The 21,130-nt window shown below is 35.3% G+C and overlaps 1 protein-coding gene across 2 annotated transcripts in view; it reads left to right on the forward strand.

The window, feature by feature from the left end:
• Positions 1-21,130, forward strand: part of LOC120418581 (neuroligin-3-like) — a 200,372-nt gene that overhangs the window by 151,215 nt on the left and 28,027 nt on the right. For both annotated transcript variants that reach the window (XM_039581029.2, XM_052707828.1), the window contains exon 11: positions 13,996-14,142. In XM_039581029.2, coding sequence (XP_039436963.1) covers positions 13,996-14,142 — 147 coding nt within the window. The remainder of the gene's footprint in view (positions 1-13,995; positions 14,143-21,130) is intronic.

A 21,130-nucleotide genomic window follows, 5' to 3' on the forward strand; every position in this document is an offset into this window, starting at 1 on the left:
CTATTTGCCAAGAAAAAAAAAGTTGCATGGCTGAGAGCAGCAAGATGTTTGCATGAGGGTTCTAAAGCAAATTACCTCAAAAAGATGTTTCAACTATTAGTTAGCAGAGCGAGTTACTAGAATGAGAGTGAGCATGAATGGAGACGCAAGTAGAGTTTTTATGACCACTGAGTTAAGCGGTCTGCAACGAAGTTTAGCGAGATTATAGAGCAAATTCAGGACTGTTTTGTGATATTAAACAAATACCATGAAAAGGAAATTTGTAAACTTATCGTAGTGTGAGTTCCTTTACCCGAATCACTACTACACTAAAGAGATTGACTGCATGATTCTAGTCCCAGTTTTTTGTTGTTCTGGCGAACTACTGAGATAAATAATAAGAATGATAAACAAAGAAAATTGATTGCGTATAATATGTGCAAGAGTGAAATAAAATCTAGTTTGAAAAATTTAGTTGATGTTCTTTCCAGCAAGTCTTGAATAATTTATACTAAAAATGGATTTAACGAGTACACAAACTTTTGTTTGTTATTAGCATGCAAGAAAGTATCTAGTCACAGTGTCTTAGTCAAGCAAGCATGATTTGTTCAAGTTTTATTTTAACGTGTTATTTATTTGTCGATGTTATATTATGTGTTTTTTTCCCCAGTTCAAGGGTACAAGAAAGTCTACAGTTTGTAGCAAGAGCAAAGTCCTTCAAGAGAAGGCAAAGAAGAAGAGTTTTCCGTACTATTTTCGATAAATCCTTTTGATAAGGATGAAAATGAGAGGAGGCGAGCAAGTGACTTTCGGTATCGTTAAGCCTGCTAGCGCACTGTAGGTGGTACAGAAAGGAACACAAGAGGATCAAGAAGAACAGCAACAGTAGTTCAGCATAGTTGACTGGGGACGCCTAGTTAACTGAACTTCGACTAGAATTTTCCGTGGTGAAAACGTATCAGGAAATTCGTTATAGTCACAACAAGCACAGAGCCAGAGAGCACATTTTGAAACACTTGTTGTTTCGCTTATAAAATGTAACCAGCGAGATCGAGTAGAAGCAAGTTTGTGTTTATCTAGTTTTTTTTTTGTACGTTTGTGTGCAAGAATTGTCTGGAACGTAGATCAAGATCACGAGTGTTGAGGAGTTTTTGTATGTCGTTGTACGTTGTACAGTTGTAACCGACACAGTCACAGTAAAGTTATACGAATCTGATTGAATGTTTAAATGTTGTTTGAGTTTATGTGTTTGTATCTCTTTTCCCGAATTCTATTTTTCAGACTGAAGGCAAAAATTCACAGGAATACACCAAATCATAATTTGAAGAGTAGTTATCGAGAGAGAATAAAACCGATCAGGGAGTCAAACTAGAAATGTCAAGTTCTTAACCGTGTTGATAAGATGTATTTGCTAGCTTCATCTATCCTACTTATTCAGAGATGTGATGAAGTGGACACCTAAGCAGAGGTCTAATTTCGAGTTCAAACATATCAGCTTTAAATAACGTTCAAACCCACTTCATCAGAACAGTTCGTCAAAGTTCCAGAAAGAGAAAGCCTTTCTCTTCCTAAGAGCAGTTTTCTGTTCTTGCTTAATGGGGAGATGAGAAGGTTCAGTAATCGAGAGTACTTAGTTAATACGTTGAAAATAGACTTCTTGATGATAGAAGCAACTATTTGCTTATGCAACGTAGGGATGTTCATTATTGATTGAGCCCGTTATCTGGCTTCCCCAATCCTTGAGCCCGTGTTAATATGATCAATCCTGTCAAAAAAATTAATGAATGTTTGTCACATTCTTAATTTTTTTTGAAGGGGAGTATGGGGTAGTGTTACCGTTGCGATTGATCATCTTTCCTGTTCGCTTAAGAACCGGTAGGAGTAGGGAAATGTATTTGAATAGTAGGGAAATTGTCGTGTAGGGATGTTTGTGTTTTGCATGTTTTTCTTAATGTTAATTGTGAATATTAAAATAATAAATAATACAACACAAACAGATTAAAATCAGAGCAAGGTCAGGGAGTAAAATCAAGCACACACTGTATCTGCAAACCGTAGCCAACCGTTTGTTAACACACTTAAGTCTCAGATGCTGCATGGGAAAAGGGTTAGCCGAAAGAGAGTGGACACTGGTCAAGAGGAAAAAGGGAATAAACGATGATCTGGGAGAGATTGAGGGGTCTTCTCTGATGCCCTTGATCTTGAGTGTTCTCTTCCATTTCAACCAGCGATCGACAAGGTCACCAAGCCGATCAAAAAGAAGCATTTTCAAGTGCACGTTTTGCATACCTCAGCCTTGGTAGGGCGAGGTTGAAAAGAGTACCAAATAAGTGGATACGACTACGAATCAGGTATGAGAGTGAGCCTTTTGGGACGTTTACGGGATGGTGGAATCGGTAGCCCGATTACGGCTAGTTATATCTAATCCTCCGCTCCCCACGTGCAATCCCAACAGGACCCGTAATTGTGAACTGAAAGTTACGCGGTCAGACCACACCATCAAAGGTCAACCTGTGGTCTAGTGGCCGCTCCAGTGACCCCGGAGCCCACCGACTCATCAAGTCACCTGTACGGTCCAGCCCTGTGAACTGTACGCCAGCACTCGAAGGTTATTTGTACCACGTGGTCCGCGGGAGCGTCGACGACCTCCCCCCCCCACGCTGTCTACACGATTCAAGCTTGAAGAACCGAGATGAGCTGCACAAGAACCAGGGGCCACGCTTGGCCCAGAGCACGAGCACGCCGAGGTTTCCAGCGCGAGCAACGGGCGTCTCCTCCGCGATGGCCAACGACGACCGTGAGGCCCGGAAGTACGCTGAATCTGGAGGACGAGTCTTGGCGTCGTCCACGTGGTGGAGACGCTGACGAGGAGCAGCAGTAAACGCCAGCCCAGCAAGATCCCCCCCCCACACACACACACACAGTAAGTGAATAAAAAGTAGTTTAAAAAGTGATCTAGTGTCTTGTTACTTTGGTTACTGAGAAATCGAGCCGACCTTGAACTACGAGCTCTTGTTTGCTGATCTAGCCATCGCGAGAAAAGAGGCCCTGTGCCCACCCCTGTCGGCCGTGGCTCCAAGACCAACCGGCAGGGGCGTTGTCAGGGCCCTTCAGGTCCAAAAGGGTACGATGTCCCAGCTAGTAATAATGTGTAGCAACTTTTGAGTTCACCTTTGTAGAGAAGTGAACGAAATAGCTTAAAAGTAGATAATAAGAAAACTAATCTTTATTTTTTGAAACTTTATGTCCTGCTTCTGCTTTGCCGATTAAAAAAAAAATCCAAAGTCAAAATATCCACAAACAGTAACACCAAAAATTTCCAGAAGATTAGATTGACTATCATTTTCATGTACCGTTATCAGGGGTGACATTGGGTCTTGGGGGTGAGATCATACAAAAATCCTGGAATTTGTATGACCCAATGTCACCCCTGATGACGATAGTCAACAAAGGTAGAATGTAGGTAATTAGTTTATTATATGGAAATGTCCCATCGATTTTCAATAAGTTACAAGATGGAACACTTTTTTGTTTCTTACAGTTTTTTTTTTGAGCAATCGAAAGAAGTTTCTTGAACAAAATTAAAATCAATATTTTTAAATAATATAATATTTAAATATGATGTGTATTTGCCTAATATGTATCACTTCCAGGATTTATTTGATTCCCTGTAAACATATAAATTTTTTTCGTTTTTTTTTAATTCTATTTGATCACTCTGTTTAAGAAATAAATAATCATTTGAAAAAACAAATGCTAAAGATAACAAACAGTAAACAATATTTGTTGGGTGATTTTACCAAATTTTGGAATTATTTTATTTGTTAAGTTATGGATTTTTTATGAATTTTTAAAAAAATAAGAAAAAAACGATTTTTTTTCGAAAAATATATATGTGAAATTGAAAGGGTAATGAATTCATAGCAAAATTAAAACTGTTAATGGCGTCATCCATAAAGTATGTCACGCTAAAATTGGCCAAAATTAACCCCCCCTCCCCCCTATGTCACACTTTGTCACGCTCGCTCCAACCCTCCTTCGAAAAGTACGTCACATTCTGTTGACCCCCTCCATATTGATGTTTTGAAAAATTTGTTTTATAAATAGGATTATTTATAAATTCGGAGTTCAATCGAGAAAGTTTTTAATTTAACAGGTTGTGTTTAGATTTTTATTTTGTTGAATGTTGTAGTGATAGAAATCACCATCAACAGTTTTTTTGAAAATCTAATGATTTAAGCATATTAAATCTATCATCGAAAACTCTGTTTCTTAAAGCCTTGTGTCGTGTTTGATTTTTTTTATCAAAAAAAAAAATCAGATATATTCTTTGACTGAATTTTTAGTATTCAAGAAATAGTCTAGCGTGACGTCACGGTCCCACGGACCCCTCCTCTCCCCCTTGTCACACTTTGTCACGCTTGCGACCACCCCCCCTCCCCCCCTAGAGCGTGACGTACTTTATGGATGACGCCAAAACTTTGTTCAAATTTCGATTTTTTCGAGATTTTTTATTTTGTTTTTTTTTTTTATTTGGATGATTCCTATTCATCATTTGTTTTGTCATACAATTTTTAAGGTTGGTTATCATGGCCATGTGATTTTCTGATCAATTTGGTGTCTTCGGCAGAGTTGATTAGGTCGTTTCAGAAAAAGTTGGCACACCAAAAAATATTACCGAAATATGTATTTCTTGAGTTTTTAATATTTTTTATACAAGCTATAAAAAGTTCTGTCAAACAGTAGTTTAAACATCATTTAATCATACAAATTTAAATTTGCAATCGAAAATGAATTCACAATTTTTTTTGATAAAGTTCAATGTTCCCAAGTTAAAGGTGCTAATCTTTTTTTTTGTATTTTTTGATTTTGAGAAGTCATTTTGTGTCATTGGTTCATAAAGAGAAGTATGATCAAAAATTTGCCGCCGGATTATGATTTTTTGAAAAAATAGTGATTTTTGGAGAAAAAATGAATTTTACACATAAATTTTCTCTGACCTCATTTTTTAACGTAAATTTGAATTTGCAAACGAAAAAGAATTACCGATTTTTTGATAAAGTGCCAAGTTTTCAAGATATAGCCACCAAAAGTTTGTTTCCAGCGACATTTTTGCAGCTTTTCGATTTTTTTAAAATAGTGGCCATGAGTGACCATCTCAGATTTTTTTTAAAGTTCAGAAAGTTTGCTTTAAAATTGCCAACTCTCCATTTTCTAAAGTCGATATCTCAGCAACTAATAGTCCGATGTTAAAAATGTAACATTACAATTTTCCAATCTCTTTGAAAACAATACTTTTTTAATCAAGACTAAAATTTCAAAAGGGCCAAACATGTCGAAAATTAAAAAAAAAAATTGTGTTAAGGATGATTTTCTAATCAGATTATATAAATTAATTCCATGTTGAGCTGATTGTAATGTAAAATGTTAGTTTTTTTTTAAATTTTAAAATACTGCATGATGGAATGCACACCCGCAATTATTATTTTCGGCTTTGTTGATGGGAAATAGTCTCTTAATGTTTTAATTTTAATTTTAATATGTTTTTCAGTGACATTCTTTAATTAACTCAAACATCATCTAAAATGATTATAAAATGCATTTAAAATTGATTTTAGTTGATTGCGCTTAAATTTCCATTGAAAATTCTACCTTTTTTGAAAAAATATTTTTTGACTTCTCATTTTTTTAGCCGACAAGGGTGACAAAAACTTCAAATAAAATTTGTACCTTCCTTAAATGTTTTTTTTTAAATCAAAATTTACATTTCCAAAGTAAAAAAAATATTTTCGGCATTTTCTTATGTTGGGCTAGAAAACAACTATGAGAAATCAAGTTTTGATTGATAAAAGTATAACATAATAATCTGGATATTTTTTCATGTCCCTTTTTTATTTTGTTTTCTGAAAAGTACGTAGAGAATTACTTTTTAATTACAGTTAAAATTATTTTCCAAGTGAGAGGTCTTTTCCTAATAATATTGTAAAATGTTTGCATATTTAACAGAAATAGCTCGTTCGACCCCACGCTCCCTGAAATATCCACAATGTCTGCCGGATTAAACTTCTCCTCGCCAGCTGACCGACTAGACCAAGATCCAACCCAGACAAAGACCAGCTTGGCTTCTGCGGATGTCGCCTGCCTCCGGGCCAGAACCGGAGTCCGGAAGTCTCACCCACGCGTCAAACAACCATACCGGCAGCAGCAGCAACAGCACGCCCTGCCTGACTGGCTGGCTGGTTGTCTGGCAACACTGGCGTGATCTTAAAGTGCATTTCTTAGGACTCTCATTCAAGCAAGAATTTGATGATGGATTTTTTTCTCTAAAAAGTTCAAATTCTATTGAAAGGAAATCCAATTGTTCACCTCCGTGTACGCACGCGAGCAAGCAGCAGTGCTCTATCGTTTTTTTCGGATTTTTTCGCCGTAATTGATTTTGATTACCCGCGAGTTTGCTTCTCCAGCATGCCAAGGGCCGGCCGTGGCCGTGGCAGTTCGAGTGCGGCCTCGAAAACCCCGCGAAGTTCGTCTACCGGCCGTGTGCAGAAAGGTAAACAAACCAACGCCGTGTCGACCGCCATCGCGCAGGGGAGCGTGAGCGCAGGAGGCATCGACAAAAAGTTACTACATCCCGGATATGTTCCGAGATCACCAGTGCGAACCCGTTCCGGTACCACAACCAGTGGCACATCAACATCCGCCAACATCCCCATCAGGAACGAGTTCCAGATGCTGAGCGACGAAGAAAACAACAACAACACCGACGGTAGCAGCACTACCGACGACGACGACGACAACGATGGTCGTGCACGGAAAAAAGTGCCGACGTTAAAAAAGATCAATTCTCCAACGGAACGAAGACCACCTCCAATTTTTGTTTTGGACACGTTGGCGGACGATGTTGACGAGTTGCTGGAAGGCCTCGGATATTGTCTGAAAATCGGTAAGTCGTCGGTGCAAGTTATCACACTAACCAAAAAGAATTTCGACCTGGTACTTGAAGAATTGAAGCGTAGCAACTTCAACTTCTACACATTTAACCCCGAGAAGCCCCCTGTTAAGGTAGTCCTGCAGGGTTACCAAGACCGTCCGATCACCGACCTGAAGGGACACCTTTCGGACGCCGGAATAAAACCGCGGGAGATTAAAGTGCTCTCGCGCAAGACAACGGTAACAGGTACACACACACTGTACCTGTTGTACTTCGATCGCGGCACCGTCAAGATCCAAGACCTGCGGCGGATTAAGACGTTGGACGGTTTTTGGGTAAACTGGCGGTTTTACACCAAGAACCCGACGGACGTAGCGCAATGCCACCGTTGCCAGAAATTCGGCCACGGCTCGCGGAACTGCAACCTCCGGCCCCGCTGCGTGAAGTGCGGTGAGTCACACCTCTCGGAGGCGTGCCTGCTGCCACGAAAAGCTGACTTGGGGGAAAACGCAGACCAAACCAAGCCGCGCGTAAAGTGCGCGAACTGCGACGGTAACCATACCGGTAATTACCGCGGATGCGTCGCGCGCAAGTCCTACATCGAGGAGCAGGAAAAGAGGAAGAAGAAAGCAGCAGCATCCCACCCTCCTCAGCGAAGTACGAGCGTAACTGTGCCGGCAGCTGGGCAGCGTACGGTTCCCGCGGACAACTCAGCGTTCCCCCCTGGCTGGGGGCGATCGTTTGCCAGCGTGGTCGCTGCCGGTAGCGGCAGTACGGCCCAGCAAGAAGTCACCGGGGAAGATCTCTTCACCCTGCCGGAGTTCTTTGCTCTCGCGGGGGAGATGTTGACGCGGTTTCGGAGCTGCCGGAACAAGGCGGAACAATTCCTGGCCCTTGGGGAACTGATGATCAAGCACATCTACAAAGGATAAACAACCTGTGATCTAGATATAAGCTTTCTCTATCTCTATCCCTTTTCCTTTGCAATTTTTGTAAGTTTTTTTTAATTTTTCTTACACCTGTTAGTGCCTTAGTTAAAGAAATAATTGTTCCAAAATGGATTATGATGCAACACACAGCTGAAAGGAACTCCAAAACTCTGTTATGCACTTCAAAATAACTAATTGTATCTTGATTATTCACCAATAAAACCGAATTGAAATTGAAATCCAATTGTTCTAACAGGTTGATCGAAATAAGCAATTTTCTTCGAAAACAAAAAAAAAGTCAGATTCTATATTTGAACTTCTCATTAAGTCCCGCTGCAGAACAATGTGACTTATTTCCGCGTCACACCTTTTGTTTCACCTGACCTAGTTTTGCCGGGTGGACTTGCACTCGGTACCTTGCACCTATTTGTACGGCAATGAATCTGACATGGTCCGGGAAGATGTAGAAGCGGAGGGGAAAATATGAATAGAAGAAAATGAATCCAGAGAGCTCATTTTGCTTCCGTTCCTGCACACATTTGCTGCAACAACTGCGCTGAGAAGGAGAAAAAAAAAGAAAACAAGTCTTGTGTGCAAATCCTTGTGCAGTTTTGCCACCCCCCACCTTTTAAGGGAGAAACCTGAATGAAGGAGGGGAAATTTGGCATGAAATAAGGCTATTTTTTTCTAAAAACAATTCGATGTAAATTTAAAGCTAAATTTAAGCTAATTTTAGTTTAAATCGGAACCAGCGATCCAGAAAAAGAAATTCAGAGTAAAAAAATCATAATTAGAGTCAGGAAATTAAAGTCAGAAAGTCAGAGTCTGAAATTAAGAGTCAAATAGTCAGAGCCAGATAGTCAGAATCAGAAAGTCGTAGTCAGAAAGGCAGAGTAAGAAAATCAGAGTCAGAAAGTCAGAGTCATAAGTCAGAGTCAGAAAGTCAAAATCAAAGTCAGAGTCAGAAAGTTAGAGTCTAAAATTCAGAGTCAGAAAGTCAAAATTGAAGTCAGAGTCAGACAATCGGAGCTAGAAAGTCAGAGTCAGAAAGTCGGAGTCAGAGCTAGAAAGTCAGAGTCAGATAGTCTGTGTCAGAAAGCCAGAATCGAAATCAGAGTCAGAAATTCGGAGTCAGAGTAAAAAAATCAGAGTCAGATATTCAGAGTAAGATATTCAGAGTCAGATAGTCAGAGTCAGAAAGTCAGAGTCAGAAAGTCAGAGTTAGAAAGTCAGAGTAAAAACAATCAGAGTCAGAAAGTCAGAGTCAGAAACTCAAAATCGAAGTCAGAGTCAGACAGTCAGAGCTAGAAAGTCAGAGTCACAAAGTCAGAACTAGAAAGTTAGAGTCAGAAAACCAGAGTCAGAACGTCAGAGTTTGAAAGTCTGAGTCAGGAAGTCAAAGTGAAAAAGTCAGAATATAAAGGTCAGCGTCAGAGCGGTAGTCACGTTAAAAGTTCACCTCCTTCCTACAGGTTCCAGCCACGAAGTCCTTCCTTTTGTATTTCTTCCAGGGAAAGGATGGTAATTTTGTTCACTCTTACGCTTAGAGTAATGATGATTAAACTCCATGCAGCGAGCGAGAGAGTTGTTGCCAAGTGTTGGCAGAAATCTTGTGCGATCCTCTCTGGAGCCACTACATTTTTCTTTACTTTTTAGTATTTTTGCGTTGATGAATGGTGTGACAAAAAGTTTCCTTTTCCCCAGCTAAAAAGTGTCACTACGTAAGAAACATGACTGTGTTAATTTTGCAAAACTTTTGCCTCCCGCAAGAAATAATCAACAACTTTTGCCTGTGGGGGGAGCTTTAAAGATCTTCTCATTTTGATAAGGACGTCACGCAAAAACCCGACTTCCGAAAGCTCGCTCGCCCTAGTAAAGTTTCGTCTCGTGGGGGACCGGGCCCAGAACCCAAGGACGATAGCAATCTTCTCCGACTAACTAAATTGAATTTATATCTTCGCCCACATCCATTCAGGCTGCTGCCACGTTTGGACGGTCAGGGACCACTTCCGGGGGTGTTATCTTGCAGTTGGACAAAAGAAAAGACATTTGTTTTCTTTATATTTTGTTGGTAAAATTTTTGCAGCTTACCAGATTCAAACAACTGGAATTATGAAAATTAAAATCGACAACAAATTCATGCATAAATTGTTCCTGGAAAATTGATTAAACCAACTGGAAGCCAGACACCGCCGCAGAACGTTTAAAAACTAATCAATTAGGCGAAATACACAGTGCTTCATCGCGACCACTAATGGATTTGCGATGTTTGTTTAGCTGTCACGGTTCCAACACACCGTAATCAACCGCAGGACATTTCCAATCAATTGATTCGTAAGCACTGTGCAACCAAGTTGAGTGATATGTTGAACATGATATTAAATCGTTTCGGATAGCTTAAAGTCACACAATGTTATTTAATTTTTTTTGGCAATTTATCAAATACAAACATAAACTACTGACTTTTGAACACTGACTTTTGACTTCTGGCTACTGACTTTTGACTTCTGACTTCCGACTTCTGACTTCTAATTATTGACTTCTGACTACTGACTTCTAACCACAGACTTCTGACCACAGACTTCTGATTTCTGACTACTGACTACTGACTACTGATTTCTGACCTCTGGCTTCTGACTTCTGACTTCTGACTTCTGACTTCTGACTTCTGACTTCTGACTTTTGACTTTTGACTTCTGACTTCTGACTTCTGACTTCTGACTTCTGACTTCTGACTTCTGACTTCTGACTTCTGACATCTGACTTCTGACTTCTGACTTCTGACTTCTGACTTCTGACTTCTGACTTCTGACTTCTGACTTCTGACTTCTGACTTCTGACAACTAACAACTAACTACTGACTACTTACTACGTAAATGATTTTATAATTTTATGATTTTATGATTTTATGATTTTATGATTTTATGATTTTATGATTTTATGATTTTATGATTTTATGATTTTATGATTTTATGATTTTATGATTTTATGATTTTATGATTTTATGATTTTATGATTTTATGATTTTATGATTTTATGATTTTATGATTTTATGATTTTATGATTTTATGATTTTATGATTTTATGATTTTATGATTTTATGATTTTATGATTTTATGATTTTATGATTTTATGATTTTATGATTTTATGATTTTATGATTTTATGATTTCATGATTTTATGATTTTATGATTTTATGATTTTATGATTTTATGATTTTATGATTTTATGATTTTATGATTTTATGATTTTATGATTTTATGATTTTATGATTTTATGATTTTATGATTTTATGATTTTATGATTTTATGATTTTATGATTTTATGATTTTATGATTTTATGATTTTATGATTTTATGATTTTATGATTTTATGATTTTATGATTTTATGATTTTATGATTTTATGATTTTATGATTTTATGATTTTATGATTTTATGATTTTATGATTTTATGTTTTTATGATTTTATGATTTTATGATTTTATGATTTTATGATTTTATGATTTTATGATTTTATGATTTTATGATTTTATGATTTTATGATTTTATGATTTTATGATTTTATGATTTTATGATTTTATGATTTTATGATATTATGATTTTATGATTTTATGATTTTATGATTTTATGATTTTATGATTTTATGATTTTATGATTTTATGATTTTATGATTTTATGATTTTATGATTTAATGATTTAATGATTTAATGATTTAATGATTTTATGATTTTATGATTTTATGATTTTATGATTTTATGATTTTATGATTTTATGATTTTATGATTTTATGATTTTATGATTTTATGATTTTATGATTTTATGATTTTATGATTTTATGATTTTATGATTTTATGATTTTATGATTTTATGATTTTATGATTTTATGATTTTATGATTTTATGATTTTATGATTTTATGATTTTATGATTTTATGATTTTATGATTTTATGATTTTATGATTTTATGATTTATGATTTTATGATTTTATGATTTTATGATTTTATGATTTTATGATTTTATGATTTTATGATTTTATGATTTTATGATTTTATGATTTTATGATTTTATGATTTTATGATTTTATGATTTTATGATTTTATGATTTTATGATTTTATGATTTCATGATTTTATGATTTTATGATTTTATGATTTTATGATTTTATGATTTTATGATTTTATGATTTTATGATTTTATGATTTTATGATTTTATGATTTTATGATTTTATGATTTTATGATTTTATGATCTTATGATTTTATGATTTTATGATTTTATGATTTTATGATTTAATGATTTAATGATTTTATGATTTTATGATTTTATGATTTTATGATTTTATGATTTTATGATTTCATGTTTTCATTTTTTCATGCAATCATTTTTCTTGTTTTCATGTTTTCGTGTTTTCATGTGTTCATGTGTTCATGTTTTCATGTTTTCATGTTTTCATGTTTTCATGTTTTCATGTTTTCATGTTTTCATGTTTTCATGTTTTCATGTTTTCATGTTTTCATGTTTTCATGTTTCATGTTTTCATGTTTACATGTTTTCATGTTTTCATGTTTTCATGTTTTCATGTTTTCATGTTTTCATGTTTTCATGTTTTCATGTTTTCATGTTTTCATGTTTTCATGTTTTCATGTTTTCATGTTTTCATGTTTTCATGTTTTCATGTTTTCATGTTTTCATGTTTTCATGTTTTCATGTTCTCATGTTTTCATGTTTTTATTGTTTCATGCCAGTTTTTAGTCGACCTAATCTTTGATTTCACTTTCGAATTTAAATAACAACTTTCTAGCCGTTTTTCACGATCCAAAAAATTCCTCCTGAACGATGACACCAAATCAAACATTCCCTGACAACAAAAACCAACCAATTTCTCCCCTTCCCCCTGCCAAAATCCATCAATCGAAAAACAAGCTCGGAGGTTAATTCCTCAATCCGGGCGCACTGAAGCGAAGTGTGATGAGTCGTCAACAGTGCTGTTTTTGCTTCTCCAGAGTTTCGATTGAGGAAAAACAAGAAAATAATTTCGCGATTTCGCTCCGGACAGAGTGACAGTCGGAGTCTTGTGCACCCAGACAAAAAACACTGATAATGGCGAGCAGGCAGCAAGCAAAATCCTGACTGAAAGCTGATCCCAGTGGATATTGTCAGTTGGTGAGGAGGAGGGCGTTTTTTTCGGTGAGGAAATTCTTACTTTGGCAAACATTGAAGCGATGTCTCCGAAATCCGGTGCTGTCGTCTGTCTGGAGCTTTTTTTGTCGTTTTTCGCTGTTCATTATAGGGTTCCTCTTGGGCCAGGTTGTCTGGTGATGTGACGAAGGATATCAACTGATTGGGAACGGAGTGATAGATTTAATTATTAACTATTTGTATTTATTTGTGAAAAGGATTGAGTTTCGACAGCTCAAAATAATAGCTTTTTGAGATTTTTTTTTGTGTGACTGATTTTTTCCGTGCAAGACAATCCTGTCATGAGACATTGTGTATTTCGTTTTGCAACAATTTCCAGGATAATAGCAAAAATAGTCTGTCAAACAGAGGCAGTAGCGATATCTGTCTTCAGCTTTGTTTGCTGCAACTGACAAAAAAATGCATAATGTTTTATACTGGTATGATATTAATCAACCAAAAATAACAATTATTAATCGTTCCTCACCTGAAATGGCACAAACAAAATAAGCTTTTGAAATAAATTCCCAGAATCGAAATCGATCAATTTTCCATTCCACGAAAACATACCACGTAAATGCTCACGCCAGATTAAAACACCTTTCGGGCTTGAAAAACCATCAATTTCGCAGAATTTCCTTCAACTTTACCAGAATTCTCCTGCGTGGAAACTTCACACGTGTCGACACCTCATTTTTTTTGTGTGCCAAATTGCTCTTCGCCCACCAAACTCTTTGTTCTCGTACACTGTGTACTGAGTGATTCTGCGGAAAACTCCAATTTTTCCCGCTTTCGCGACAAGCAAAAAAAAAATGAAACAGTTCAAATGCACTTTCCACTTTCGCGGGAAAATCCTTTTGATAGGGATTTTCCTCTCCGTAACAAAAAAAAAAAACGCTCAAAAATTGTCCTTTGTCTGCCTCCCGCACACATGGTTTTTGACACTTTTTCTAACGCGTATCATCTCTCTCATCCACAGCAACCAAACCGAAGATGCGTAGTCACTACCGGGGCCACAAGATGGCACTCTGGCTGAACCTGATCCCACAGCTGCACCGGCCCGGCGACGCGGAAGTGTCCATGCGGCATCATCACTTCCGCGAGCGCGAGCCGCACTTTTACGCGGGTGAGTTTTTGAAGGTTTCATTTTTTTTTGCGTTGTGCGGGTTGCAAACTTCCAGGGAGATGGTCGGTACGAACAAAAAAATGGTTGCGAAACGCTAAGAGTTTTTGCTCGTTATAAATTTTAAAACCAAACGGTCTATTTTTAGACTCGGAACCAGCGTTTTGAGAAGTAGTTTGACAGCACTCGTCATTACTTTAAAACAGTTACTATTCAGTTTTTCATAATGACAATGGTACATAATGTTTAATGATGGTACATTGGCAAAAATTACCAACACAATAATTTAGATTAACCTTGGATAAAATAACGGATTCCATCGACTCTGACCAAAGTCGGAAATTAGTGGTTCTGTTTATTGGAATTTCATAAATTTTTTCGTTCATTTAAAAAATGATGAAAAGAATAATGAAATTGCACATCATAAAATTTTCATTTCAGTTTAAAAAAAATGTGTTTGCACATCAGTTAATTTTTTTCAATCATCAGTTTTAAAAATTACGTGCAAAAAAATCTTTTTGCTGTACTGTGCATAAAAATTTCCCAAAAACTCCAAAATATTTTTAAACTGATTCAATCTTATTAAAAATGATTTAAAACGGGGCACCCTTTTTCCATTGATATTTTAAAGCTTTATGCAAATATATTTTTTACCCCTTGATTTTTGGGATCCATATTGAAGTGATGGCTGTCTTTTTTTTATTTTCTGAAAAACCTTCAATCAGACAATGTCATCCCGACCCTAACTAATCAATATTTAGGATTTTTTTTGCTCCCTGAATATTTAGGGCAATTTTGCAGGAAAGGTATGTAGGGTAGATGAAGGCTACAACTAACAAAAAACTATCTTAATAATTTGTATGATTACTAGGTCTAGTGATTTTTCAATGCAGCAAAACTGAAATGTCATGCTTTTCAAACAACATCCAAATTCCGCGAAGATTTCCTGGCAGCACTTTGTAAAACTGCTTTCAAATTGTGCTCAAATGTGATCGAAATTCCAAGATTTCGATCATTATGGACTGATTTTCCCTGACTTATAATATTCAATAAATACCATTTGTTTGGTTTTAATTTGATTAAAATTAAGCTTTGTTTTTGTTAAATAGTTTGAAACAACCAATTTTAAATTTTATTAAAAATTTATATAAAAATTAAAACTGTTGTGGGAAAAAAATAGAAAAAAATAAATAATAAGCCATGATATTCCAAATTTAATAAATAAAGTGTTTAAAAATGCATTTTATACCTGCCCAATTCATTGCAATAATTAGTTTTCAAAATATCTAAGTAACGACGAAATTTGTTTTGCAGTACTGTAGAACGGAATTTTTTACAAGTTAAAAATATTTTTGATCGATCCCACATTGCATTTCGAATTGGTTTCAGTTAATTAGACTTCGCTACTGATAAAATTTGGAAGTTTCTTGATTTTTTTTTTTGTAATTTATATCTTTCTTATCATGAGTGTCTCAATTAAATCACCAATTTTTTTCAATTTGTGTACAAAGGAATTCTAACATACTCGTCAACTTTTGGGATATAGAAAGGGCAAAAATGGTTAAATACCAAGGTTGATAATCTATCGTTATCGTTATTCCGAAAATTCTATCGGTGATAATTTTATCGTCGATAACGGACGATAAGTTATATTTAATAGATTTATAAAATTAAATAAAATCAACCAAATTAAATTGAATGTTTAAGCTTCCTTTTAGTAAATATTGTTTTGATAATATGGTAAGTTTCAAAGAATAAATACTAAAAAAATCCCAAAAACCGTATCTTTTTGAAGGTACTTAAATTTTTATAATTTGCAATATGGGTATCAAACGATTAAAAATTTTGCATGCATTTTCACTGTTTTAATGTTTTTTTTAATGAAATACTTAAATTTTCACAAAATACCGTATTTTTTTCGTACATACTCATTCTTTTTAAATTCGCAATATGGAGTCAAACGATTCAAAATTTTGCATGTATTTTAAATCTATTAGAGTTTTTTTTATGAAATACTATTTTTTTACAAAATTCCGTATTTTATCGAAAATTTTTATTATTCGCAATATGGTTTTCAAACGATTCAAAATTTTGCATGTATTTAAACTGTTAAGAGTTTTTTTTAAATGAAAAAGCAGGTAAAATTTCACTTTGTTTGATACCCATATTGAAATTTGAAGAACTATTGAAACTTGAGTACTTAAAAAAAGTACGGTATTTTGTGAAAATTCGATTATTTATTTAAAAAAAAAACTCTAAAACAGTGAAAATGCATGCAAAATTTCGAATCGTTTGATACCCATTTTGCGAATTATAAAAAAATTGAGTATTTTCGAGAAAATACGGTATTTTGTGAAAATTTGAGTATTTCATTCAAAAAACTCCAAAAAACCCATATTGCAAATATAAAAATTTTAATTCTTTGAAAAATACGGTATTTTGTGATTTTTTTTTGTATTTATGCTTTGAAACTTACCATATTATCAAAAAATATTTACTAAGAGAAAGCTTGAAAATTCAACATAATTTGGTTGGTTTAGGTCAATTTTAGAAGTATATTAAATATAAGTTGGGAAATCGGGAAAAGTTGCCCCGACCCCTCTTCAATTTGCGTGAAACTTTGTCCTAAGGGGTAACTTTTGTCCCTGATCACGAATCCGAGGTCCGTTTTTTGATATCTCGTGACGGAGGGGCGGTACGACCCCTTTCATTTTTAAACATGCGAAAAAAGAGGTGTTTTTCAATAATTTGCAGCCTGAAACGGTGATGAGATAGAAATTTGGTGTCTAAGAGACTTTTATGTAAAATTAGACGCCCGATTTGATGGCGTACTCAGAATTCCGAAAAAAAGGTATTTTTCATCGAAAAAAACACTAAAAAAGTTTTAAAAATTCTCCCATTTTCCGTTACTCGACTGTAAATTTTTTTCGAACATGTCATTTTATGGGAAATTTAATGTACTTTTCGAATCTACATTGACCCAGAAGGGTCATTTTTTCATTTAGAACAAAATTTTTCATTTTAAAATTTCGTGTTTTTTCTAACTTTGCAGGATTATTTTTTAGATTGTGACAATGTTCTAAAAAGCTGTAGAGCAGACAATTAAAAAAAATTTGATATATAGACATAAGGGGTTTGCTTATAAACATCACGAGTTATCGCGATTTTACGAAAAAAAAAGTTTTGAAAAAGTTACTTTTTGCGTTTCTCTTTGTTTCGTCGTCCGTGTCTGTCGCGGGTGACCATGAACGGCCATGATCAACGACGACCAACTTTTTTAAAACATTTTTTCGTAAAATCGCAACAACTCGTGATGTTTATAAGCAAACCCCTTATGTCTATATATTAAAATTTTTGTTATTGTCTGCTATACATTTTTGTAGAATATTGTTACACTCTTAAAAATAACCCTGCAAAGTTAGAAAAAACACGAAATTTTAAAATGAAAAAAATTGTTCTACATGAAAAAATGACCCTTCTGGGTCAATGTAAATTCGAAAAGTAAATTAAATTTCCCATAAAATGACATGTTTCAAATGTTTTTACAGTCGAGTAACGGAAAATGGGAGAATTTTTAAAACTTTTATAGTGTTTTTTTCGCTGAAAAATACTTTTTTTTCGGAATTCTGAGTACGCCATCAAATCGGGCGTCTAATTTTACATAAAAGTTCCTTTGACACCAAATTTCTATCTCATCACCGTTTCAGGCTGGAAATTCTTGGAAAACACCTGTTTTTCGCATGTTTAAAAATTTAATCCGTCATGAGATATCAAAAAACGGGCCTCGGATTCGTGATCAGGGACAAAAAATACCCCTTAGGACAAAGTTTCACTCAAATCGAAGAGGGGTCGGGGCAACTGCTGTGTGAGTTGGCGGAGAATTACCCAGTTATCGTCCGTTATCGTCGATAAAATTATCGCCGATAGAATTATCGGAATAACGATAACGATAACGATAGATTATCGTTATCGTCCCGACGATAACGATAACCATTATCGTTATCGTTAGACGATAATATTTTCGACGATAATTCTATCGATTAACAACCTTTTTAAATACATTCACAAAGATATCATAAAAAAAATCTGAAAAATTCAGTGCTCTTATAAGTAAACGCCACAAATATTGCTATTTGAGATCCCAAAGAGATTCCGTTTAGAATAGAAATGTCAAAAAACTGTGTTGTAAAATTTAGCTTGAACACTTAATTGTCATGGCAGTTAAGTCAGTGCATTTGTTTATATTGGGTGGTGAGATTGGGCCAAACTGGTAAAATTTATAAAATTTTAACTTGGACCAATATTTTTTACTGTTTGACCAACACAAAACAAAAAATCAAATCGCTCCAGGGCCACCAGTCTCCCGAATTTAAATCCGGGCTCAGAATCATCGAAAAACGCAACACATAGACTTAAAACAAAAAAATCACAATTTGGTGTTTTCAACGTTTCAAAAGTTAGCCTAAACTTCATAAGAAAGGGAGTAAAGAAGTAAAATACACTCAGAATTGCGTGAGTTTGAAAATATTCCATTTAAGAAAATTTGTATAAACTTTGTATAAACTCTGCAATCGTTTTGAAAATTTCACGACAACTTAAGAAAGAATGGTTCACCAGAAATTAGTTAGCGTAAAACATCTTTTTTAAGCTGCAAAATGGACCAAACTAGTAGCCGGGCTTAGAGCCAACAAATAAGTTTTACTGTTCAGTTTTGTCTCCATCTATTTCAATTACCCCAAACGATAATAGAATACTTTGTACAACACACTGATCCATTGGGAAATAACCGTCAACTTCCAAACGACCAAATTCCACTCAAACACCGGCTTCAGCTTGTAACTGACCTTCCATATTCCTGGTCATGGCCCCTTCGGGGGATTTCCAACGGAGTAGTTTCGTCCTTGTTTGGAGCGATAGAGAGAAAAAAAAACCAAGCCAAAATGTCACGACCATACCTGGGCGAACCTCCGATCTTGGGAGTGTTATTGATTTAACGGACTGCACTGCCAATGCCGTTCACGCTGGCTGGCTGGCTGGTTCAATTTGTAGAAAAGGTTTCATCCCGAGGGGGATTTTTCGAAAAACCCCTAGTAAAAGAGAAACTTTTTTTTCTCTTTCTAAATGCGCTGTGAAACGTTACTAACTTTCTGGTTTGGCTGGGGAAAAAAAAGTACAAACTAACTAACCTCGTGGTGGTACTCTCGCTAGTAGTAGTGTGGAAATTGTGTGTGAGAAAAATACAAACTTTTCCTTCAATTGTGGGATGGGTTTTTTCTCGGTTAGTTCAAAGTTGAGTTTCAACCCTTTTTCCCAGCTGAACGGAACGAAGCAGTGGAAATCCTGATGACAGCGGGGATTGTGGTACTTAACTGAACCAAGGTTGCCCCCCGTCAAACAGACTGCACATTTGTTCCCCCGGTTTAGTTTGTGGGACGAGTTTCTGAATCTACACGTTCGATAAATGTGGTGTTCTGGAAGGTTTAAAGCTATGGTGCAATATTGATGCTTTTTAAAGAGGATAAATGAAGAGAACCTAAAATGAAGGGAATATTTCTAATTTTACAACACACAAAAGTTAAAAGCACATTTATCAAAATAAAAAAAAACAAACTTTTTGTCTATTCTAACTCATTACAAATCTGAAATCGCAGACTTCTTCAAATACTCTAAGATTGTTGGCTCTTCTAAGTTCTATACATCACTACCCCCTAAGGATTCCCGTCTTCACAACCGGTTGTTGATGGCCGTTCAAGGATCCGTGAAACCAAAAATCCCAAACAGCAACAGAAAAAAAAAAGATTCTCCGGATGGCAAATGGTTTTGCTGAGTGCATTTTCCACCCTCTCACGATCATTCCTGCTGTGTGTGCAGCCAGCAAGAGATTTTAAATGTCGAAAAATCCCAGGGCTGCGGAGTCGGGTCATGTTTCAAGCGACTCCGACTCCGACTCCGACTCCGGCTTTCTGAGTTAAGCCGACTCCGACTCCGACTCCGGCTCCGGCTTTCTACAAATTGATGACTCCGGCTCCGACTCCGACTCCGGCCTTCCAACTCTAGCTGACTCCGACTCCGACTCCGACTCCAGCTTTCCACAAATTGTTGACTCCGGCTCCGACTCCGACTCCGCCACCTAATCTGTATTTAACATATTTTAAAAATTTCAATTAATCACATCACTCACATTTCAGTTCACACTTGCGCGAATAATGACATTTATGTTCGGGGTGTTTAACAAAATTATACATACGAATTATTTATACAAACAGAATGATATGGAACCATACTAAGCTTGGTAGATAAGTGTTCGTTGTTCTATTTTACATGTTTTCAGCATTTTTGAAACAAAAATCATAAATATCTTCAGATTTAAACGCATTTTCTGCACAACAATTTTCAAAATAAATTTAAATTTTGATGTTTGAAAAATTGGAACTTTTTATTTAACTACTTTAAATTTACATTCATTTTTTTAAGTTTATATACTAGCTACACTAATGTTTAACTGTACTTTTTTAAATGAAATATTAAAAGAAAGTTAACCTTCATGATCGAATTGACATATAAAATCCATTTGAATAATTTTAGGCTGAAATTTTAAAGAAACACAGTAACTATCAAAGATACGCTGGTTTTGAAATAGACAATTTTTAAAGTCAAAATTTTTAAAGCTCTTTTGAATTTATTTCAGAGGACGTACATGGAAATTGTGTGATCCAGCCCAGTACACACTTTAAACATATAAATCATGAGAAAATTCTAATATTTGAAAAAAAAAAAAAAAAAAATTACATCAATTATATCACCCCGATTGAGGGTATTTTAAAAAATTAGACTTGTTCAAAAATATTATTTAAGGATTCACTACACGCAAACATTTTTTGCTTCGAGTTTTTTACGGAAATTGTCATAACTCAGAATAGAAAACAGTTAGAGTCCCACTTTTTGTATTAAGTTCTGTAGAAAAGTTATGCAAAGTTTACACGACCTAAAC

This window comes from Culex pipiens, chromosome 2, assembly GCF_016801865.2.
Source record: "Culex pipiens pallens isolate TS chromosome 2, TS_CPP_V2, whole genome shotgun sequence".
NCBI classification, from domain to species: Eukaryota; Metazoa; Arthropoda; class Insecta; order Diptera; family Culicidae; genus Culex; species Culex pipiens.